We start from the raw sequence: 25031 nt of genomic DNA, 5'->3' as shown, positions 1-25031 counted from the left end.
CTCTGTCTCAAAAATAAATAAACGTTAAAAAAAAATTTTAATAAAAAAAAGAAGTCCAGACCGCATCCACTCACTTCTGCTTTCCCTTCATAACCCAGAATTCTGGGTCTATTATTGGAACTGAAGGTCACATCATCAAAAAGATCCTAAAAGTGATCACTCTCGAGAGAAAAATGTTCCTCTAAACCTTTATTTAATCTGTTTAAAACGTTAACCTTTGTAACATCAGGAAACACGCTGCCCATGCACTCTTTAAAGGTGAACTTTTTGCTTCTGAATTTCATTTTGTATTATTCAGCAAGTCCCCATTACTTCTTGGCGGTGGGAGTGGAGGGAAGTTGACGATCAGCCTGTTGGGGCAGTTTGGGACTTTATACAACTGAACTGTATCAATGTTAAAAAGTAGATTGCTTTTTTCGGGGCGCCTGGGTGGCGCAGTCGGTTAAGCGTCCGACTTCAGCCAGGTCACGAGCTCGCGGTCTGGGAGTTCGAGCCCCGCGTCGGGCTCTGGGCTGACGGCTCAGAGCCTGGAGCCTGTTTCCGATTCTGTGTCTCCCTCTCTCTCTGCCCCTCCCCCGTTCATGCTCTGTCTCTCTCTGTCCCAAAAATAAATAAACATTGAAAAAAAAATTTTTTTAAAAAGTAGATTGCTTTTTTATCTTTAGTTTTTTTTAAATGTTTTAATGTTTATTTATTTTTGAGAGAGACAGAGAGACAGAGCATGAACAGGGCAGGGGCAGAGGGAGAGGGAGACACAGAATCTGAAGCAGGCTCCAGGCTCCGAGCTGTCGGCACAGAGCCAGATGTGGGACTGGAACTCACAAGCCGTGAAATCATGACCTGAGCCGAAGTCGGTGCTTAACCGACTAAGCCTCCCAGGCGTCCCTTTATTTATTTTTGAGAGAGAGAGAGAGAGAGAAAGACAGAGAGAGAGAGAGAGAGAGAGAGAGAACTAGCAGGGGAGGGGCAGAGAGAGAGGGAGACACAGACTCCGAAGCAGGCTCCGGGCTCCGAGCTGTCGGCACAGAGCCTGACGCGGGGCTCAAACGCACGAACCATGAGGTCATGACCTGAGCCCAAGTAAGACACTTAACCGACTGGGCCACCAGGTGCCCCAGCAGATTGTTTTTTTTTTTAATGAAGCTGAAAAGTTCCTCATCCCTGGACCACTTGTTCCATCACAGAAATAACAGTGAGATTTTTGCCCGTGAAGTCTCATCTCTATCACTTCCTGGCTATGTGATGCCCATCAAATCAGTCCTCAAACCTCAGCCTCCTCTCTGGAGAAGGGGGATAATGCCTCTAAGCCCCCTGAGACTGTTACCAAGAGAATACACGTGAAAACTCTAGAGTGTTCGATAGATGCTTGTGCTTACAGCTGCATATCTCAACTCCTTGCAACCTCCCTGAGATACATAAAACTGAATTTTACCCAGCTGTTGATAAGAAAGGATGAGCATACTATTCAGACCCTATTCCAAGCTGTTCTGTGTTGTTTCCGATACTTTGCAATCATGGGTTATCACTCTGCCTTCTATTCGTAAAATCAGACGTCCACCCTGTGTAGGCTGGGGTTACGCACTGAAGTGTGGCTTGCGGAAACGATGAAACAGTGGCCACAGGAAACAGGCTGGCATGTCAGCACTCTGGGCTAAGACTGAGCCGGCAGGAGTCCAGAGCAGCAGTGAATACAGCCCTGGGAAAGCGGACGTGGAACGCGGTTAGGACAGAACCTCTAGTCGAGTCCCTCAACAACTCCCATCCTGCATATGATCTGAAGAGTAAAATGGCCAGAGGATTTAGTGATTATGAAGAATAAATCCATGGTCTGGGGGAAGAAGGGAGGAGGAGATGGCAAGAGCCTTGGGCGACATGAAGAAAGTTCCAGATGTGATCTTACAAACGGCACGATATTATGTAATACTTAGGTACGTTCCCGAACACAGAACTGCACACCGTCGCGACACACAACCGACGTGCTTTGGTGAAGTAAGTCAACAGATTCGGTGTGTCTGGCCACAAAAACGAATATCTGAGTCATAAAAAGTACAGGGACAGGAGTAGAAAGAAACTGCATGAAACCAGACTTAACAGTCATGAATTACGGATTCAACAAAGCAGCGGGCGCGATCATGATGCAGGATTCCATTGACAGAGTCACCCATCAAAAGCACAGAAAAGCAAGTAAATGCAAAGGTAGGGATCGAGTGGGGGAATCAATTGACTAATCTCTGCGTGACAAGATTTGATACACTTCTAGTCAGGGCTACAGTCAGTGCTGTCTCACAACACAGTACTTTTTAAGGCAGGAGCCACAACAAAACCCCCGAGGCTACATACACGCTTTGTGATCCAGTCCCAAAAAGAAGGGGCAGGGGGCTCCTCACCAGCTCGTAACGACCCCACCAGCACAAACTCAGCCTAACATTTTCAAAATGAGAATCGTACTGGGGCGCCTGGGTGGCTCCGTCAGGTCAGTGTCCGACTCTTGATTTCAGCTCAGGTCATGATCTCATGGTTCGTGCGTTCAAACCCTGCACCGGACTCTGTGCTCACAGCACAGAACCTGCTTGGGATCCTCTCTCTCCTTTCTCTCTCTGCCCCTCGCCAGCTCGTGTGCGCTCTCTCACACTCTCTCTCTCTCTCAAAATAAATAAATAAACTTTAAAAAGAAATTAGATTGGTACTTTATAGAGTATTAAAAGTATGTAAAGGTTCAGGGCACCTGGGTGGCTCAGTCAGTTAAGCATCCAACTTGGGCTCAGGTCATGATCTCACAGTTCATGGGTTCGAGCCCCACATCAGGCTCTGTGCTGACGGCTCGGAGCCCGGAGCCTGCTTCAGATTCTGTGTCTCCCTCTCTCTCTACCCCCTTCCCCGCTTGTGCTCTGTCTGTCTCTCAAAAATAAACATTAAAAAAAAAAGTGCTTAAAGGTTCATTCAGTTGAAGTCCTACTCACCTAACTAAATACCACAAGTGCGTGAGGACTATCCCAGACCCCAGAAAGTATCTGATCCAAGCCCAGCTCCAGTACCGCCCACTGCCCTAACTCCCTGCCCTACGTCAGGCAGTGGAAGGACTGGAAATGACAGAAGTGACAACCTTCAGCAGGACGCAAAATACCCAGAGGCCGAAAGAAGACACGTGAGCCCAAGACCATCCGAGACCGTGCAGTTTCTACAAACAGCTCTGGATAACGAGATTCGATAAAAGAAATAATTTCTATTATGCCTGTTTATTTCCACCTGGGTTGTACTGAGGGTTCTGGAGGAGGACGAGTAAATGCTTATGTTAAATGCAGATACATCTGATGACAGAAATAAAGTTTCAAAAGGGGGACCGTGGCGGGGGGAACACCAAGGGAGTTCAGAGTCAACAACAGGAAGAACTTAACCCACGGTAGAGGGTTAATATTCAGAAGTCGGCTGATTTGCCAGGTTCTTAAAGAACAGAAGCTCTAAGAAAGGAAATAGGGGATTCACATACAACAGCCATAAATACATATATGTATATAAAAAGTACGAGATTCGCCCCTTAACTGAGGAATGGTGAGTTCTGGAAATTAATACGTAGACTCTCACGGTTACACACTAAACATTGAACAGTTAGCTTACTGCTAATGCATGGCAATTAACTGAAGATCAGAACCTAAGCCTGTCATCCTCTTATCTACTCCAATTCGATATTTATTCGTCGGCTAAAACCCCAAAGTGTTTGCTCCTACCTCTCTGAAGAGTGCACCATAAAACTGAACAATGTACGGGCAGTCACTACTGCGCATTACTACATCCAAATCCATAAGAAGTTGTTTTTGTTCTTTTTCATCCACTGTTGACCGAATTCTCTGGAAAAGAATGACAAAAGATGTCACAAACACATAAAACAACTTTAGCAACCTGAGAATAAAGGCTACCACAAGACTGAAAATTTATAAGCAAATGTCATAAATGCTAACCAGACATAAAAAATGATCATCTTCCTTAGACTTTACAAGAACAATTTTTATCACAGAAAAACAAAATAGCACTTAGGAGATTTTGTTTTACGTATTTATGTGTTTTGGGTTTTTTTTGTTTTGTTTTGTTTTGAAGCAAAACAGCACTTAAGAATTTCTTTAAAGGACACAGGACTTTTTAACCACAAGCATCCACTAATGACGTTGGAAGTTATATAACAAAGTTCCTAGCAGTGAAAATTAACCCTCACATGCAAATATAAAGAAAACCACAATGAGCGAGACTTTAAGCAGTCTTGTGTGAACAATCGTGAGCTTCACATCCTCATTCATGAGAGCTGGAAAAAGAGTCCAGAGGAGGTCAAAACGGGAATCAGTTCAGGGGAAGCTCAGGGACCCCAGTCCTTGCCCCCCAAATCCTAGACTGCAATAGTCCCCCTTTGCCACACTTTCTGGTGCATTAAGAACAAAAAGTTTGGGGTGCCTGGGTGGCTCAGTCGGTTAAGCGTCCGACTCCGGCTCAGGTCATGACCTTGCGGTTCGTGGGCTCGAGCCCCGTGTCGGGCTCTGTGCTGACGGCTCAGAGCCTGGAGTCTGTTTCAGATTCTGTGTCTCCCTGTCTCTCTGCCCCTTGTCCACTTGCATGTGCTCTCTCTCTCTCAGAAATAAATAAACATTAAAAAAAAAAAAAAAAAGAACAAAAAGTTCTACCTGACTCTCTACCCCAGGAGTCAGAATGTAGGGTGGTAATAACATATGGAAGAAAAATCTAAAAGTGAAAAAACAGAGGGCTCTTTGTCTGTCCCTAAACTGATGAGGCCCTCTTCTCGTACACGGCAGACCTGGGGTATATCCCTAATCCACCTGTAGGACTTCTGTGCCAAATTCTAAAAGACTGCCTCGAAAACTTAGCGCCCCCACCTCCCACCACACAATGGTATTGTACATGGACACGTCCGGAGGGACCGTTCCCACTGCACTAGCGAGACAGGAAAGAATCAAGTTCAGAAAGCGTAAAACATGAATAACGAGGTTATAGTTTAACATCGAGGCATGCAAACAATGTTTTTCTCGTCAAGAAGTTCACAAGGTCACAACGCACCGCTCTGTACCACGTATAGGACATACTTACAAGGCAAGTTAGTATATCAAAAAATACACAACGTGGCATTTTGTCTTCCAAAGACTTCAAGGTATCTGTCCTCAATGTTCTTGAAAGGGATGAAGGCAGACAATTAAATCCTTGAGCCCATTTTACAGAAGAGAAGCCAGAGGCACAGAGAGATACAAAAGACGTGTTCCATGTAACATGACAATAAGCGGTTGTAGAAGGAATAGAAGCAGCTTCTTTCGTTTTCCTCTCTCCCCACTAAATGAGACATTCCATATACTCCCCAAACAAATTTCATTGTGCTACTTAAAATTTCGAGCCCATTAGCTACAGTACTTGATAGCAAACAGAATTTACTGACTCCCATACATCTCATATATACTGATTCACTTAAAATTTTTACATTGGATATTAACTGGCCAGATAAGCAAGAAATAAATATGAAAAATGAAAAACAATGACAAAATAAGGCTGATACTTGTAAAATTAAGAAAAGTTTCCTTCTTTCTCTCATTTCTATATTTTATGGACTATTAGATGATCAGAGTTTGGGGATAAATAATTTTTTTTTTTTAATCAACATCAGGATAACGTTTGCCCACAAAGTATGTTTGTAAAAAGTCAAAACAGCCCAGAGATATGATTTGTTATCAGTTCAAAACCATGACATGGATAATTCTGGTAAACATTTAAATTACATTTTATTCCTGTTTTTTAAAAAAAGTAACTTAAGGCGGCTCAGTCGGGGGAGTGTACAGCTCTTGATCTTGGGGTTGTGAGTTCAAGCCCCACATTGGGTGTAGAGTTTACTTAAAAAAAAAAAAAAGAAAGAAAGAACGTTAAAAGAATAGCTGTGAAAATACTCGTTTGGGGAAGGCAATTAACATTTTTAACATTTTTTAAAAGAACAAGAGCTGGTGATCAGAGACAAATGGGGGACGAGAAAGGAAATGATACTCTGGGGGAGATGTCCATCAACTAAAGGATTCTCCCTTTAAGGTTTAAAAAGGTTTTAAAGGTTTAAAAACTTTTTTTCTGTTTTTGCCTGTATGGATATACGGACAAGTATAAACACACTCACACTCACAAGACACTATTGTAAAAGATGCCTTCTTTGCTAGATTCTTTTCCTGAGCTGGTTATACAGTTTTCTAAGTTTCCAATTTGTGCAACTGTTTGCATTTCGACTATGGGAAATCACATTACAGCCAAAACCTCGAGAGTTACTTTGACTGACTCTTGAGGACCAATTTCTAAAAATACTGCTGTAGCTACAGCAAGGATGCATATGCTCCCACATGGCCTGGAGGCCTCACGGAAGCCCCAGCATCGGACTGGTATCTCCTTCTCAGTCCTGGACAGGATTCCCATGAGCCGCAATGGAGAGGGTCCCTGGCCCCGCTCTAACGTTTGAGCTCATCGGCATGGCAGTAAAACCGACTCATCTGAAAGCTGTTCTTTAATGCCACCGCTGGCACAAAATAGAACACGGGCTGCTGTGTGTGGCCTGCCGGCCCCCCAGGAAATAGATTCCGCTCCTGGATGCTTGTCAGCGGGTGAACACCTCTTCACGCTCTCTGAACATCTGGCCCATGGGGCAGGCAGTGGGTACAAGAGTCGGGACTGTTTGGGACTGAGTAAGCAGGAGCTAACTCTTAATTATACGTAAGTTTCAGGATTCTACTGCAACATTTGTTATATGGAAATACTTAATAAAATAAACTCATCCAAAAGTCCTAAAGGACTCAAAAAGGGGGAATTAACCACTCACACACCTACAATAGTGGTCGCTTCAAATCAATGATTTTAACTCAATAATTCAATAAATGTTCACATTGGAGAATACTTAACAGTGATCAATGATTAACAATAACCAATGAGAGAATAGTTAATAAGAGTCACGACCAAAGACAGCCTTTCTAATAGAACAAAACAATGTGTACGGGCAAGAGTTCTACCACTGGAGGTAAGTACAGCCAAGATTCTCAAATATTCAGGCAGAAAATCACAGAAAACTGAAGACATGAACAAACCCCCCTTCCCTTCAGGAAACTGTCCTTGGGAGCTCCCCTCTCATTGCCACACGGGATGCTGCCTGATTCATGGATTGCTTCATAAAGCCAATTAGATCTTCAAATTAAAGAGAGAGAGAAAAAAAAAAAGCTTTTCTTAACGGAGGGGGATGGAAAATAAAAGTACAAAGGCGTTGTCAATGCATCCGTAAAAATCTCTCCTAATTAGAATGTTCAGAAATCAAATGTACTGATAAATGTCTTCAGTCACAGAAAATTTTCATTCATGCCATAAATTTAAAAGTTAGATAAGACTGGGGCGCCTGGGTGGCTCAGATGGTTGAGCATCCAGCTTGATTTCGGCTCGGGTCATGACCTCACGGTTCGTGGGTTCGAGCCCCACGTCAGGCTCTGTGCTGACAGCGTGAAAGCCTGCTTGGGATTCTCTCTCTGCCTCTCTCTGGCCCTCCTCTGTTCGTGTGTGCTCTCTCTCTCTCTCTCTCATAAGAAATAAATAAGCTTCAAAAAAAAAAAAAAGTTAGAGAAGACTAGAGTTTACTTGAGTTCGGAAAACCTTTTTTTCCCTCTCATAAAAAATAGAGTTGAAAAGCTCACACGAAACCACAAAACATTTAAGAAAATCATCTCAAGAACCTTAACGTTTTTTTTTTAAGTTTCATTTTCAACCAAATATCAGAATTCATTAAAACCACTCCTGCCTTCATTATTGAGTTCTTTTACTTATCACTACTTTCTTAACCTAACTTAAGTTATTACATGCTCTCAGGACAAATGCAACTGTACTTTTTGAAAACTGAGCCACACTCCTTTTCCAATAATGAGGTATTTTCAAATCATTGCAAGTTTTACCTTATTTGGAACAAAATGTAGAGAAGACACTTAAAATCCAAACAAGAATGACTACCCTACGTGAAAAAGCCATTTTCCACAGTGAAAAAATATATATACTTGAAGCTAAAAAAATATTTAAAAATTTTTTTTTCATGTTTATTTATTTTTGAGAGAGAGAGACTGTGCGGGGAAGGGGCAGAGAGAGAGAGGGGGGGAGACACAGAATCGATAGCAGGTTCCAGGCTCTGAGCCATCAGCACAGAGCTCAGTGTGGGGCTCGAACTCACCAGCCGTGAGATCATGACCTGAGCCAAAGTCGGACGCTCGACTGACGAGCCACCCAGGCGCCCCTAAGAAAATATTTTAAAAATTGTCGTCTAAATTTGTATTCAAGGTTGTTTTACACTCCACACAAGAGGAGGCAGATGCCAATAAAAACAGCACGTAGCTACAGAGCAGCAATGCCCAAATGACCCCAGCGAAAAGTCTTTCGGTGACCCAGAAAAGGGATGCGCTGACTGACCAGTTCTCCATTGTTACGACTGTTAGGGTTGTACATGGTTCTTATCCAATTAAAAAAAAGAAAAAGTCCACAGAGCTTCACTTTCCTAAAACCTCCAATCCAACTCATGCCACTGGCGGGGGCCTGGGAATGATGCTGTAGTGATAGTTAACAGGTTCCAAAGGACAAGCTAAAAGGTTCAGCTCAAAATCATCCTCCTGCCCTCTCCTACCCCGTGCATAAAACACAACAGTGTCCACTCTGAGGACAGTGCCGATCCACGGCGACAGAAACATCTAGAAGTTGCTGAAAGGTCGCTTTCCTTGTGCCTGTCCAACGTGACGTCTGGAAGTCACTGGTAAATCTAAACGTTGACAGCTTATACGTGGCCTTCATTTGGAATGCCTCCATGTGCGACCATTTAAATTTAAGGCATAAATACTCCTCTACTGATAGCGAACAGCTATTTCAATGTGGCGTCCTTCCAGATGGCCTCTAAATACACCGGGACCTTCACACGGACATGATTCTCGCCCGTTAACTCCAAACCCTGCCAGCCCCACTTCCCCCTCGCAGTGTGCTGCTTCTCCTCAGGGGTAAATGACTAGGGATGAAACTAACAGCAGTAAGCGGGAAGAACTTTCCAGTAGATTAAGACCGGTTGTTATAATGCAAAGGGATTGTGGGAACTATTAAAAACCTGTGTTCGCTCAAGGAGCAGGGGTGGAGGGGTGGGGGCCGAGAAGCAAAGAAGATAGAGGGAAACACTCTCAGAGAAAGTGCTTTCACCCCTTCGAGATATGAAGACGTGTCGTTTCTGCTCGTTTCTCTTCCTGTCCTACATTTATTTTCAGGGACAAGGAGAAGGGGTAGGAGGAAAGGGTGTGACGGCGGCCCAGTCGCCGTTAGGGGATGCGGCTAGGACGGCTCAACTGTGGCAAAAAGAAAAGGGAAAAAGGTTAGCAACACAAAGGCCAAGGGACTAGCCACAGAAGAAGCGAAGGAAGAAAGGCCCACAGGGTCGGTCCTCAGAAGGTCACCAAGGAGCACCGCGCCTGGGTGCTGACGAAATACCCAGCTGGCAGTGATGCTTACACTCATTCTGACTCAGAGCGAACCCTTACAGCCCCATGCCAGACTTCTCAAAGCCGTCTCAGTTGCCAGGGAGGCTGGACATACACCACTGGGGACTGCGCAGAGGCTTGCCTCGAAATGGCCCAGTCTGCATCTGCCTGTGTTCCGGTGACATGGGTTCTTCCTGCCAACTCAAGCTAGCAGAAAAGGCTACAGTCAGATGACAAGCTCCACCTCTTGGACAGTCTGTGTGTATGGCGAGGGAAGGCCCTCTGGGTTACCGGATCCCAGTCCTGCTCAGAGAAGGGGAAAACAGCTCATCATATTCTCGAAAGACACAGGATCAAGTGAGATTGATGACAAGTCATATATGCTCTTGATTAAAAACAGCAGCTCCCCAATGTGTGGGACAGATGTTCGTTCCTAGGATTGGACCATTCCAGACAAAAAAGATAAAAGTCATCTGCAAACCAACCAGGAGTCGAGGACTGAGGAGTCCAGGAATGAACTTTTACAAAGACAGACTTGAAAATAGCAACACAGTCAAATAAACTTGCCAAATATCTACCAATTCTAACTGATACTCTTTTCTTGTTTTTGTTTTGAAATGGAGAAAATATGTATGGGGGGAATGAGATGAGGGGACACAGAAGAAATGGGGTAATTAACGTGGCAGGGCATGACCGCTAGGCCCCAGCAGATAAGGCCCCCCAAATTTTCAAACAAAATCTCGTCAGGTTTCTGTAGGGCTCAGGTGAGGGTCCCGAGGGCAGTATAACAAGGTCATTAAGGGTAAGGTCAGTGACTCATACCCCTGCTGCACATGTTCATCTCCAACTACCTAGAAGAAGTTGGAATCAAGTACGAGTATTTAAAAGTGAGAGAAGTGAGTTCCCCGATGAGAAATTAGGGCACGGATACAATGAGACTCCGCAAGGAGATGGGCTCCATCACTGTACGAGAAATGAGTGGGTGGCTTCAAAGACGATCTGGGTGTTGATCAAGGCAATCTGACATCATGGGCACCTGGGTGGCTCAGTCGGTCAAGCGTCTGACTTCGGCTGAGGTCATGATCTCACAGTTCATGGGTTTAAGACCCGCGTCAGGCTCTGTGCTGACAGCTCGGAGCCTGGAGCCTGCTTCGGATTCTGTGTCTCCCTCTCTGCCCCTCCCCCACTCATGCTCTGTCTCTGTCTCTCTCTCTCTCTCTCTCAAAAATAAATTAAACATTAAAAAAAATTTTTTTTAAAAAGGCAATCTGACAAAGTGTCACTTTCAATTTGTCACCAATCCAAACTAGAGCACCAGAAGGTATATACTCTTCAGCAAAGCCGTGCAGGGTCTGTGATCACTGGCAAAAAGCTGAAACTCCAATGACTGTGACTGTGGCTCACTCCTACACGTAATCACTGATCGCCAACCAATGTTACCAAAAGCATGAGCATTCTGTATTTCAAGAAACTGCCAAACAACAACAACAAAAACAACAACAACTACCAAATGTCTTGCCAGAGTGATGTGATAGCTAGACCAACCACTCCCAGGACCAAAGCGAAACCCAAAGCTCCTTGTGTTGACCGTCTGTACCAAGTGGACATTGATAAATATCAGCCACACAGAAATCTTAGAACCGATCCACGAGCAAACAGATCACGTGGGATCTTAGGTGAGACTCCTCTCCACAGGAACTATTCCATTTGAAATCAAAGGAGGTGGGGCACCTGGGTGGCTGAGTCGGTTAAGCATCTGACTTTGGCTCAGGTCACGATCTCACAGTCCATGAGTTCGAGCCCCGCATCAGGCTCTGTGCTGACAGCCCGGAGCCTGGAGCCTGCTTCGGATTCTGTGTCTCCCCCTCTCTCTCTGCCCCTCCCCCGCTTGCACTCTGTTTCTCTCTCTCTCAAAAATAAATAAAACATAAAAAAAGTTTTTTAATAAAATCAAAGGACGAAAAGAACAAGGATTATCTTAATTGATACAGCTGTGGTATTTTGAAAATGTGTCCCGTTCCTGGAATCACAAATGCCAATACTGCTACGCCATAAATGCATCCCATTTGTTAAGCGTTCCTTGCAAAGAACCCTCCTATGATTAGTGTCTGTGGGTAAAATATGAAGGGGGGTCCACTGCAGTCAGCAACCTAAATCAGTGACGCAGGGGACGGGAGATAGGATCGCACTCAGATCCCCCAAGTGCCCCAGTGGATCCTTACAAACATGCTGCTTTCCCAACAGAAATGTCCAGAATTCAGTTCCAATACAAAGGGTGGAAAACCCCAGAAACCACGGCAGCACGTCAACGTGCTATTTATTATCCCCTTTGGGCCACATCTTCATTTTCTTAAGTCCAAAACAAAGATTCCATGTTCCACAGCTGCAGCAAGGCTCCTCCCTGCTACCCAGGTTCATCCTTGGCTGCTGGAATCTTCTGAATCGATCACATACAAAAATGCCCACTGTGTCACTCTCACAATGCCGTCACTAACGGCATGAAGGCAGACAGCAACATTAGCCGAAACAAGTTTAAAAAGGCCAGTATTTGGAATGCCGATCACAGATGCAAAATTGGTTTTCACGTCAAAGAGTAACAGATAATAAGTGTGCCTGTTAAATCAATTGTTTTAAATTAGGAAGACATGTTTCTACCAGGGCAGGAAGAAAGAATACTAATTCTTAATTGCCAAATCATCCAAGCCTTTAGAAGCAATTTAATGAACTCTCAATTGTCTCTTGATCAAATTAATTAGTTAATAGTAGTACCTCCTATTCTCCTCACTGAGGAGACTGAGGCCCAAGCAATTCCTTGTACATATCCTCTCTGATGTGTCACCAGAGAACTGGCTAGATCGGTTCCAAAAATATATGGAGGATTTATTACGTCATGGGCAGGGCTGCCCCAAGGGCAAGGTTAACGGGACAAGCTGGACATGTATTGATCACCGGCTTCCTCTTTACTAATGACATCATCCACATATAAAGAGCACAGTCGTAGCGCTAACATTTTACAAGGGCCAAAAGATCATCGGTGACAAGTGACAGGTCATTACTTCCATACCCATGACACCAAAGTGCGACGCAAGTGGAAATGACGTACCACCAACATCCGGGGCATGACCGTAAGACGAAAGCAACAAAAATGACAGAATACTTGCAGGAGGCATATCAAATAGGGGGTCAGATGGTCCTCATTTAGACCAAAGGGTGGAAGACGGGTTCTTCTCCAAACTGCGACACAGGCTGAGCTACAGATTCCAAAGGTTTCCTCAGGGCTCACGAGCCCAGAGCATCCTTCCAATATTGGCAGGCACGGGGTTGCCATCCCCTATCCCTTACATCAGCCAGAACAGTGCTATTTAGTCTATGTTATTGATTGGAGTCTACATACGATGCTATCAACAGAAAGAACCCATGGAGGAAAACCGCTAGGAACAAAAGGAACACGTCTATGTGAGGGGTTCCGAGCTACACAAGACGAGTTCAAAACCAAGCTGACCGGAGGGCAGTCCTGCCACAGCCTTTGGATCTGCCCACCTCTGTTAGCACTTTTCACCTGGAACACCGTGACATTCAAGCAATGCTGGGAAGATACCGTAACACGGCTCCAGCAGCCACGGATTGCTTAATTAAGCCACAGGATGTAGCCGATCAAAGAAGAGTGGAAGGCCCTGGAATCCAGTCCCAATTCAAAACCAGGCAGCCATGACTTCTGCATTCCACACGTGATCTGGAAAATCAAACGCTAGCACGCTGGCCTTCCAACACGCGGTAGAATTGCCTAACAAAGCGCTCTACACCGTCCGAAAGGAGCTTTGCAAATGTAAGGCCGCTCCCGTCAACTATCATTCTAGCGCTTTCGGAACAGTGTGCGAGACCAATGTTTAAGGACTACAGTGAATCTCCTCCAGTGAGCCTCACAGTTCCCGCCAAAATTATTCAGTAAGGGAACTTCTGGTAGAAGTGGCAAGGTGTCCACAGGGGCCGACCCCCAAGTTGCCATACTTACAGCACTGTCTGCGTGGGGGAGGCCTACCTAGGGAGCAGATGCAAGCACCATCCAGCCCCAAGGCTGGGGGGGGGGGGGGGGGGGGCTCTGGTCCTTCCCACCAGGCACCAGGCATGAGGGTTAACCTAGGTCTCAACTGTACATCAAGGACACTGAAGGCGAGATCCAAATACCAAGGAGAAGCAGGAATCGAGATCAGGTTACCAGCCTAGGATGGACCGGGAAGACTGAAACGGATACACCAGTAGAGTTGGAACAGTAGAGAAAAAACTGAGGGTTGAAAGAACAAGACGAGCGAGGCCCATCCTCGAGAAAGGGGAAATGCCTGAAACCCTTCAGTCCAAGGTCACGTTGCCAACTCAGTGTGGCCTAAGCACCTAATCTGAGACAGCCAGTCCGTCTTTCTGAGTTGCACAGATGAGTTCTCAGGCTGAAGACTGAATGCTCATCGTAGTATCAACCCTGACAACCTTGACCGGACACGTTCCCATCCCCGCCTACCTGCCTGCCATCGGTTTCACCCTCCCATGAGAGGTCAGCCTCGCTCAACGGTCAAGCCTCTAACAAACAACTCCACTGCCCTCCGTCTGCAGAAGCATCAATCCCTTTCTATCCCTTGACAACCTGAGGCTGTCATACCACTCCATTCCAGCCCACGGGCCTGAACTCTTTCTAACTCTTCACTCCTGTGTCCCCAGATTTGCTCAGACATGCTGATTCGGATCATCTGAGGACCTGACTCTGCTGGGTGTTTCTCCCAGACGTGAGTTTCTCTAACCCTAGCCCAGAAACCTAATCCCGATGCCAATGCCTTCCTCAAACATTTGATCTGAATGTCGGGCCTTTCCCCGTTACAATTAGCCCCGGAAGGGAGCTAACCAGACACCTACTTTACCCTTAGAGGACAGGGTCTGTGTGGGTCTCATTTTTTTCATTTAGTGGTTATTCCAACATCATGCGAAATGGGGTATTAAATAAATGTTATTTGCCGAAGATGCTGATTGAAGCCCGAAGTACCCAACCAGAGCCGAAGGTGGTCCCTCCTGAGCTTTAGGAGACCTGGTGGCCAGGACAACGGCTTTGCCCTGGGCAGCCCCGTGACTCAGTCATTCAGGCGACAAGACAAACCAGCTGTATCACTCCCCGTCACAGAAGAGGAAGACCTTTTTCCCACGAGTGTGCGATTAAAACTGAAGGGTCAAGATTTTCCACATCTTAGGTCCTAATGCCGAACTTCACTGGCAGCTTCAGGAACTGTCCTCAGGCCAAAGGTCAAGAAATTGTTGGCGTGCCTGGGTGGCTCAGTAGGATAAGCATCCAAGTCTTGATTTCGACTCAGGTTACGATCTCCCTGTCATGAGATCGAACCCCACGCCCAGCACGGAGGCTGCTTGGGAAGCTCTCTCCCACCCCGTACACATGCACATGTGCCCTCTCTCTTTCCCTCTCTCTTTCTCTCTCTCTCTCTCTCAAAAAAAAAGAGAAATTGTTGTATGTACAACTCTTACACATGCTGTATGCTACCTCGCTGAGTTTGATTTATTATATCTTAGCTGATTTTTAGATTACGTCTTGGAGATAACCGTTTCTACTAACTAACAGGTCTTTTCAGACATTTCTTAGAGGTGGCAAAATAAACTTGGGGAAGGGCTCCCTCAAAACTAAAACTCAGGGGCACCCCTGGTTGGCTCAGTTAGAAGAACATGTGACCCTTGATCTTGGGGTCGTGAGTTCAAGCCCCACATTGGGCTTAAAATAATTTAAAAAACCAAAACTAAAAATGAGGAATAATGATAATAAAACCAGGCTAATACCACAGTCCACTTTTGTACAGAACTGCAAACAGGTCTTAAGGATGACTTATTTCCAACATAAGCTTAGTATCTACTAAGTTAACCCCTCCATATTCCCCAGCGCATAGTAAAACACTAGTATAGTGCGTTTCTCATTTTACCAACAACCAGGGAAAACTCACAGGAGTGCGAACCACTGTCTCCCACTCTTTTAAATTTCTGTAGTCCTATCTAAGGCTGAACACAGAGGGCGCTTAGTAATCAGGCTGTCTACGTCAGACCTAATGTCTTGATCACATACTGTCCCTGTGTGTTTGCTCTTGTCCATCTGTCCACGTGCCTACGTGATAAGGAATACACTCGCTCAGGTGTGATGAAAGGCTAAGCCTTTTCAGAGAGACCCACAAGATACACATTTAAAAACTGCAGTGGGAGGCAAACACCAGTCTGCAAACTGTCGTGTATGTGAATGGAAAAACCCTCTTCCAGTATCATATGACGTCATGGAATCCAATGGTACGCCCCACCGATAGGTCGGTTGATAACGTCACATCACCACCTTCCCCACACTCAACGGACCCGCTTGCTCAAGGATTCAAGGTGATGGGGAGCCTGGGTGGCTCAGTCGGTTCAGCGTCAGACTTCAGCTCAGGTCATGATCTCACAGTTTGTGAGGTCGAGCCCTGAGTTGGGGCTCTGTGCTGACAGCTCGGAGCCTGGAGCCTGCTTTGGATTCTGTGTCTCCCTCTCTGTCTGCCCCTCCCCTGCTCTCTCTCACTCTCTCTCTCTCTCTCTCAAAAATAATAAAAACATTTAAAAAATTAAAAAAAAAAAAGAATTCAAGTTGATAAACACGGGGCACCTGAGTGGCTCAGTCGGTTGAGCATCCGACTTCGGCTCAGATCATGATGTCGCGATCCGTGTCTCCCTCTCTCTCTGCCTCTCCCCCACTCACATTCTGTCTGTCTGTCTGTCTGTCTCTCTCTCAAAAATAAAGAAACATTAAAAAATTAAAAAGAACTCAAGGTGATAAACAAACGGAGACAGTACCAACTGATAGGTATAGATGTGACAGTTACCCATCTGGAGGTCCCATGACCCCCTCCAAGTATTTCTTAAGAGCTGGGATTTTCAAAGCCACACCAACAGGGGCTCTCAAAATAAGGTCAAATTACAAACAGCAGACAACTTCCTATTTTCACTCTTAAATGCCTTCAAAACTTGAGTGAGCACTACACAGTTTCAAAAGTTCTCAAATTAAGAAAAACTTCCTTCAAGTCACAATGAAGCAAGTACCTTCTTCATTTCCCTTGAAAACCTACTGACTGTGGCCGAAGTCGACACAGACTACTAAAACAGATTAAGATAACAGTCAACATAGTAAAACGCATGGAGTGCAGGCTGAAAATCGCAGGACATAATTATTTAAAAGCTCTTTCCCTAGTACCTGGAAGAAAGTTTAGAAGCTTTAGTTACATAGGATAGCTCTCCCTTAAGACCCAGCCAAGTAAAAGCGGATGTCATGCACAGACCGCATACAGAAGAGCAGTGCAACACTCATCCAGAAAAATCTCAATAAAATGACTTCCCACTTCCATTGCAGCGGCACAAAATAAATATAGAGGAATCATTTCACGTTCCAAGAAGAGTACCAGTTTATTTCAAGAGATAATCCAAAGCAGAGGGCGTGGCCTATGCGTCTTGAGAGGTCTACAGTTCACGTGCAAGATTTTGCAGACGTATGCAGCATCCTAAGAAAAAGGTCCACAGTCGTCATCACAATGCAAAAGAACAATGACCAAAAACGAGGTGAAGAACCATACAAGTTTTCCCCATCATGAATTTCTCATGAGCTTTATATGACCCCACAAAGAGAAATGCTCAACAGTGAAGGAGGCAAAAACAGTTAGAGTAACATTTTGCTCACAGTAAACTTTAACACAGAGAGCATCTTCTATTAATGTGATGCGAATCCCCTCCCAAAAGTCAATTACCACACTGAGGCGCCTAGTCAATCAAGCCACGTTGAAAAAGTCTCCAAACAGGCGTTTCGACAGGAAGATGATTAGCCAACACTGTCTGCAAACCCATTCTCCATTGTGTAAACTGAGGCATTTACTGCTTCCGTAAGAATTGTAACTGGGATCCCCTTTTGCCTTTTTCTTTTTAAGCCGCCACCCCCAACACCGTCCATTTTCCAGTAACATCTGAGACACAGCGAACATCTGCTCGACATCTAAACAAACAAATGGACACGTTACAACTACGCGGGCCCCACAGGAGTCGGATGGACGGCATCGGTGCGTAACAGGCACCGACATCAGCCCGCCGAGGACAGCCTGTGGGGCCGATCTCCACTCCGGGCCACTCTGCTGTCTTCTTCACATGAACGTATTAGGTGGCAGACACTCACAGCAAGGACGGAATGTGACGGCATTATCACGAGGTACGCATTTCAAGTCCAGCTTTCGAACCGGGGAACAGGGCAGTACTGGGTGGAGGTGAAAAAACAAACAGAAGCCGAGCCGGTCAGGGCCGAGTAAGGTTGAGGTTAGTGGCAACAGCATGTGCGTGGTTTCCAGGAAACCTTCAGTGAGACTGCTGTTAGCCCTAGCCCCGCACCTTGCCCAACCCAGTGCGCTGCCTCTTCGTCCAGCTCCCCGCCTGGCTCGGTGCAGCACTGCCCTGCTCCCAGGGGTGCGGCCGCCCAGCCTGAACTCACCTTGGCAGCGGAAGGGCCTGGAGTTGAAAACACGTTAGCACATCATGCCAAGAGCGCAGCGAACACGCGCACTTCACCCCCTCGGCGCTTCCGGAGGGGACGGAAACACATGCCAGCGGCCAGACAGCCTCGGGACGGTTTACACCCTCGAAGGATTTGGAGAAACGGTTTTACAAACACCCACGTTCGCCACACAAGCCGGGAGAGGACAGAACAACAGTGGAGTGACTGCACCAGGAAGTTGCACCTAACGGCTGAAAGCACCGGAAAAAGAAGGACGGGCGTCACCTACTTTAACTGCCATTATCTGCCCACTTGGCTTGTGGACCATTTTGTTGACGGAACCGTAAGCTCCTCGTCCGATTTCTCCAAGGTCCTTCAAGTCCTCCGCGGTGAAATCCCAGTGCTGCTCAGGAGAGATCTTCAGTTTTCCCGACGATTCGATGCTGTGTGTTCGCAGCCTCTCTCTGTTAAAATACCGGGAAGCAATTGTGCCACATTTTAAACAGGTTTGGACTTTTTTTCTGATAGCTAGCACCGATGAACGCGTGGGAAAAAACACGGTCTGACCTCCAGGGTTTTCGAGGGGTTTTTTTTTTTTTGCTTTGTTTTGTTTGTTTTGTTTTTGTTGTTGTTGTTTTTAGTGGGTTGTTTTTGTTTGTTTGTTTGTTTGTTTTTGCATCGTCTTCTTTTTTTGACACAGTGACTTCATTAAGGAAGGCCTAAATTTAGGGAGTCAATGATCATAGCTTTAAGAGGATTCAGAAAACCAAGGTTCCATTGACTGAAGAAAGTAATTCTATAGACTCGTTTTCATTTCCAAATACGAGAGCTTTCTCAAACCTTTGCAAAACTGCATTGTTAAATGCAGACGCCCAGGAGTGACAGACCTCATTTCCAGAAAGTTCTTATCCAACCTTACCCGACATTAATACTCCAGGCCCTCAACCCGTGGCACAGGCACTCCCAAACTTTGGTGCACATTAGAATTTCCTGGCGAGATTCTTAAAATCTGGATGCCCACGTTACCATCTCATAGTAATTAAATCAGAGCGTCTGGGGGCAGGAGTCCAAAAGACCCAGTATTTTTAAAGATCCCAGGTGACCCCAGCAGAGTTTGGAAACTAACACCTTACCATACTGCCCTGTCCCTGTCCCTGTTTATGCCATGCTGGGGTAGGGGATTAGTTACATAAATAGCCAGCAGGCACTAAGAGAAAAACTGTCATGTATTATTCAAACTTGAACCTCTCAGTCTTTGTTCACAGATATAGCAACGAGGTGAAAACAAATGATTCATGGACAAAAGGACCCACTCCTTACAGATTTTCATTACATTCTAAAACCATCTCCAAAATTCCAACCTGGAGATCAAAGGATGAACTTGTAACCATGCTTTGTAAAAAAGCAAATCCGGGGCGCCTGGGTGGCTCAGTCGGTTAAGCGTCTGACTCCGGCTCAGGTCATGATCTCGCAGTTCGCGGGTTTGAGCCCCACGTTGGGCTCTGTGCTGACAGCTTGGAGCCTGGAGCCTGCTTCCGATTCTGTGTCTCCCTCCCTCTCTGTTCCTCCCCTGCACTCACTCTGTCTCTCTCTCTCACTCTCTTAAAAATAAATAAAGATTTAAAAAAAATTAACAACAAAAAAAGCAAATCCAAAATGAAAAATGGGAAAACCAGCTCATTTGTGTCTCTTTCTCCCCTGCCCCCACAGATCAATGCAGTAATGAACTCTATCAAGCCTGGGAGGGCAACATGCCAGAAAAAGATTCTTGAATATCATTGATATTTTTCTTCAATTTCATATGAAATGGTCAGACTCTCTTTAAAATCTGATCAGGTAATACAAGCAAGAAAAGTTGACATGCTTATTTCTTTTACTTCTTCCAAAATACAGAAATGTTTTCTCAGGTTACTGGAACTGATTTTTGTAGCTACTTTTAAGGTTCTCAAAATATTCAGAATTTTAAAATCACTTCCCCAGAATTACCACATATACTAGTATTCATAATTACCATGCTTCAAGACTGTAGTTCAAAGACTAATACACTTTGTCTAAGTAACCACTTAGGGAACCCACATTCCCAATGCCAGATTCCAGCATCATAATAAGTCATACTACCAGCTTTTATTCACGCAAATTCTTGTCTTGTTTAGGACATATTTTCACCAACCAAACCTAGTGACGAACTGTCTTAGTAATCTTTTTCTTGATGCAGAAGGTATCCTAACGTAAAGAAGGTTCGTTTTTGGGGCGCCTGGGTGGCTCAGTCAGTGAAGCGTCCAACTCTTGATTTCGGCTCAGGTCATGATCTCACAGTCCGCGAGACTGAGCCCCACATCGGGCTCTGTGCTGATGGTACAGAGCCTGCTTGGGATTCTCTTTCTCCCTCTCTCTCTGACCCTTCCCTGCGTGCACACGCTCTCCCTCTCTCTCAAAATAAAGCAATAAGCACTAAAACAAAAAGAAGAAGAAAGAAAGAAGCAAGGAAACAAAGAAAGAAACAAAGAAAGAAAAAGAAGGTTCATTTGTAATGATCATTGTTCTCCGATCACTGGCAAGTAAACACCATCCCTATGGCTCAGTGTAATCACTGGTGAAACGTCCAGCAGTGGGCGACCGCTGAGCGTAGCTGAAAAACAGTTAAAATTACATGTAAATTGGAAGCAACGTGTTTTAAATTATTCGCTGATTTATGGGACATGGTAGACAGGCTCAAAGGTGATCTCCGCGATCTGTACATCCCTGGGGTTCCCATTGTTGTGTAGGCTCCTCTCTCTGAGTGTGGACGGGACCTATGACCTGCTTCTAACCAAGAAAATGTGGCAAAAGACATCATTCTCATGAATACATTGTGTCATACAGCATTCCTGAGAAATGAAAGGAGTGTTTCATTACTACCTAAATACAGAATAGCAAGTTATAATATTACCTATTTAAAGATCAAATTTCAGAATTATGGAGTAGCTCTTCAAATAATTTCGCTTACTGTAGCCTGCTGTGTAGTTTCTGGAGAAGGTCTTTTTTTTTTTTTTTTTTTAAAGGGAACAGATTGACACCTACGGGGTACAGGTTATCTTCTTGGACTAATGTAAATGTTCAAAAACTGAGTACACAAGTCTGAATACAGGAAAGTACACAACTCTGAATACAATACAACTGAACTGTACAGTGTAAGGGGTGAATTCTATGGGATGTGAATTATATCTCAATAAAGCTGCGAAGACAGAAGATGGAGGGCGGAATGTGGTCACCACCCACAGTCCATTTTCTCATTTAGACTGGAAAAAAGTTGTGGAAACCACAAAAAAAACATGCTACGGTTATGCCATCATGAAGGTGTGTTCATGGAGTCTTTGCTCCTACCAGGCTGGCAACCTTTCCAGCGAAACTGAATCAATTTCACAGCTATTGTTTTAAGAGTTAGTGGCTTCCAAAGAAGGACTGGATAGAGATACAGCACTGTAGTGACCACACCTGGAAGCCTGACCTGACCCTTTACCCTCACACTAGAGCAGTCAACCAGTGAAGCAACTGTACCGAGTGCCTGAAACCTTAGTGGTGGTTTTCTACGGAGGCAAATGTGTCAATCAAGATTTAAGTGTTACTTCTATTAGGCATATCAGAAATTCCCAGTCATTTCATTATTAATTTCTTACCTGAAAATTAGTTCAGCTCAACTCCACAAATCTGTAAGCGATCCCCAATGCCTTTCTCTGCCTCATCAGTAACTAAGTTCAGCCTATGACCTTTTCTTTACTCTTATATTCAGCCTTCTAAAATGCATGGTAAGTGTGGTCCACATGAGCAATTCTTAACCCAGACATCTTACCCATTCCCTCTGTTGGGCTTATTCAAGAAACAAGCAAGCGATGGAGAGGTTCCAAGTCTCAAATTAACCCAAATCTCATACAGAAACACAAGCCCAGCCCCATATCTAACCACCTACGCAGAGAAGTCCCTAAGAAAATCGGTAACGTTCTCCTCTGGATCTAGAGGTCTTCAACATGGAAACAAATTTTAATAGTTTTTGTTGTAAGAAGACCTGTAATTAGACAATCAAGTGATACACACTCCAGTTAAAAAGTGAGCTATACACTTACATATTTAATGCCTACAGATCACAAATCAGATTTAAAGAGCACCCCTCTTGAATACAGTATTTCCAACAGGATGTACTTGGGGATAGATCTCAACACCAGGGAAGCTGTTTAGATACAGACTGATGTCACCATAAAATATTTTCTCTTATATAAAGGGAAGTAGGAGTTGAGTGGCAATAATAAACCTTGGTGATATCTACAGACACCAACATGAAGGATTAAAACCTAAAAAGAAAAATAATGGATCCATTTTATTAACCAATTTGAATCAAACTTGAAAAAAATCGGTTCGTGGACACAGTGCATCTTACCACCAGATTCGCTAATTAACGTGAACGGACTGGGTCCGTGTCCCCTGTGGTCATATCGTCATGTTCCAAAGACTATGCTCCCTGGCCTTGTAAAGGGATGCCGTATGAATGACTGAAAAAAAATCAGAGGTTCTAGGCCTTCCCTCTTCTACTTTTTCAGGGAACCCTCATTCCCCTGTTCCCCAGGCTTCATCTTTCCACGGAGAGGGATCTGGTGTCTCACCTGAGAGCCCTTACGGGCTGACCAGAGAACACGAATAAAGAAACTGAACACACTCAGGTCAAGTCCTCTGTTTTGAAACCAGCCTTCCTACACGGAGGGTACAGATGCTCTGGGTGTCCCTCTGTCATGCATTATGAGAGGCTGCCACTCACAGGATTGGGAAGTCTAATTACATGAGGCGACGAGGAGGAGTCAGCAAACTATTCAGGTCTCAAATGCAGAGCTACATTTCCCATTTTGTCAAGAATAAGACAGGGGTAGGGGCTCCTGGGTGGCTCAGTCAGTTTAGCGCCTGGCTCTTGATTTCTGCTCAGGTCATGATCTCACAGTTCGTGAGATCAAGCCCCATGCCGGGCTCCGTGCTGACAGTATGGGGCCTGCTGGAGAGTCTCTCTCTCCCTCTCTCTCTCTCTCAAAATAAAGAAACAAGCATTTATCAAGGATAAGACAAATCTTACCATCTCTCTCAATTGGTGCCCAATACAAAGGGAATGAAGCCTTTTCCACTTTTTAACTAGACTTCTAGAGAACCAAAAACCAAGATTTTCAAACATTTTCACAAAGTATTAGACAGTAATAAAACAAAATGCGATCATGCAATTCCTAGGGTTCAAAGAAAATATAACAATTTCAAGGTGACCTCAGAGCCTCCAGACACCAAGAATTTCACCGCTTTGCAGCTAACCCTATAAACTAAAGTCAGTTCCCTTTGGCCCCCTTGTACAAGTGCTCAGAAAGACAAAAGACAAATACTTTTGGTGACCTGAGTCATAGCTGTAGCTTCAAAGTCCCAGTTTATTTCACTTCTAGAAAAAGCTCACCCAGAGTCTCAAGGGCAACAAGGAGATCACGTGCAGTCTGCCGACTGCAACTTCCGTCCTAAGATACAATTTCTGGGGGTGCCGGGGTGGCTCGATTGGTTGAGCATCTGACTCTCGATTTCGGCTCAGGTCAGGATCCCAGGGTCGAGGCAGCAAACCCCGCACCAGGCTCCACAATGAACATGGAGCCTGCTGGAGAGTCTCTCTCTCTCTCTCTCTCTCTCTCTCTCTCTCTCTCCCTCTGCCCTCCTCCCCAGCTTGTGCTCACTCTCTCTCTCAAAAATAAAAATTTTTAAATTTTAAACGTTTTAAAAAAAATTTTTTTAAAGATATAATATCTGTCCTAACTAAATAGCAGGCCTAGAGAAGAAAATAACAATAATAAATAAATATATATATATATATATATATATATATATGAATAGCAGAAAACACACTCATGGAGAGAAAAGGTTTCCTGACTCCTAAGCTACACTCCTAAGGGGAAGAAAGGTTTCCTGACTTTTCCTGGAATACCACTTTCTTGAGACTAAGGGACTGTGTTTTATCAGCAATGACTTCCAAATCTCTCTCATTTTCCCACTTCTCTGTGGATGATTTTCTACAGAGTATCCTTAGCTGCTTTCAGTGAATCCTCCATAGGATTCCGCCTTCAAGCACCTGATGATCCATCCGGGGAACTGAGCCAGCAGCCCCCCCGTGGCAATTACCGCCAGCCGCCAGCCAACACCTGTCCTCCTCTTCTCGATAAGGTCTTCTTTATTCGGGGAAACACTACACGCAGCTAAAACGCTACTCTTCCCAACTGCTATGGAATCACCTGCGCTCCCTCTCCCCCCTTTCCCGCCAAAATTCATGTCAAAGCCCTAACCTCCAGCGTGACCGTATTGGAGACAGGGCCTACAAGGAGATAATTATGTTTAAACGAGGTCATAAGGGTGGAGCCCTGATCGGATGGGACTAATGTCCTTCTTAGAAGGACCCCAGCGGAGACAGGCTCTCCCCCACCCTCACGCTTGCACAAAGCAGAGGTCAGAGCAAGATGGCGGCCACCAACGAGCCAAGGGAAGAATCCTCGGGACGAAACCTACCTGGTCGGCACCTTGATCTTCCAGGCCTCCAGAACTGCCAGCAATAGACTTCTGTTGTTGGAGCCACCCAAGCTGTAGTATTTTGTTGTGATGGCCCGAGCGGATGGAGAAGGCAAACTTCCTTGTGGTTAGAGGCAGTAGGATGAATGCAGTATTTAAAAGGAGCTGAGCTTGGGCGCCTGGGGGCTCAGTCGGCTCAGGTCATGATCTCGCGGTTCGTGAGTTCGAGCCCCACGTCAGGCTCCGTGCTGACAGCTCAGAGCCTGGAGCATGTTTCAGATTCTGTGTCTCCCTCTCTCTCTCTCTCTCTGCCCCTCCCCTGCTGTGCTCTCTCTCTCTCTCTCTCTCTCTCTCTCTCTCTCTGTGTCCCAAAAATAAATAGATAAAAGGAGGTGACTCAGCCAGAAGGAAGGTCATGGGTTTTTTCTTCTCTTTCTCCCCCTTCTGGTTCTTGTTGC

General features: G+C 45.1%; 1 protein-coding gene across 2 annotated transcripts in view; it reads right to left on the bottom strand.

Moving 5' to 3' along the window:
• Positions 1-25031, bottom strand: part of MAP2K4 (mitogen-activated protein kinase kinase 4) — a 139019-nt gene that overhangs the window by 52377 nt on the left and 61611 nt on the right. For both annotated transcript variants that reach the window (XM_047832822.1, XM_047832823.1), the window contains exons 3-4: positions 18317-18491; positions 3726-3845 (exon numbers count right to left, since the gene is read on the bottom strand). In XM_047832822.1, coding sequence (XP_047688778.1) covers positions 3726-3845; positions 18317-18491 — 295 coding nt within the window. The remainder of the gene's footprint in view (positions 1-3725; positions 3846-18316; positions 18492-25031) is intronic.

The sequence above is a fragment of the Prionailurus viverrinus genome, chromosome E1, assembly GCF_022837055.1.
Source record: "Prionailurus viverrinus isolate Anna chromosome E1, UM_Priviv_1.0, whole genome shotgun sequence".
Classification (NCBI taxonomy): Eukaryota; Metazoa; Chordata; class Mammalia; order Carnivora; family Felidae; genus Prionailurus; species Prionailurus viverrinus.
This window is presented reverse-complemented; position numbering and strand designations above follow the sequence as displayed.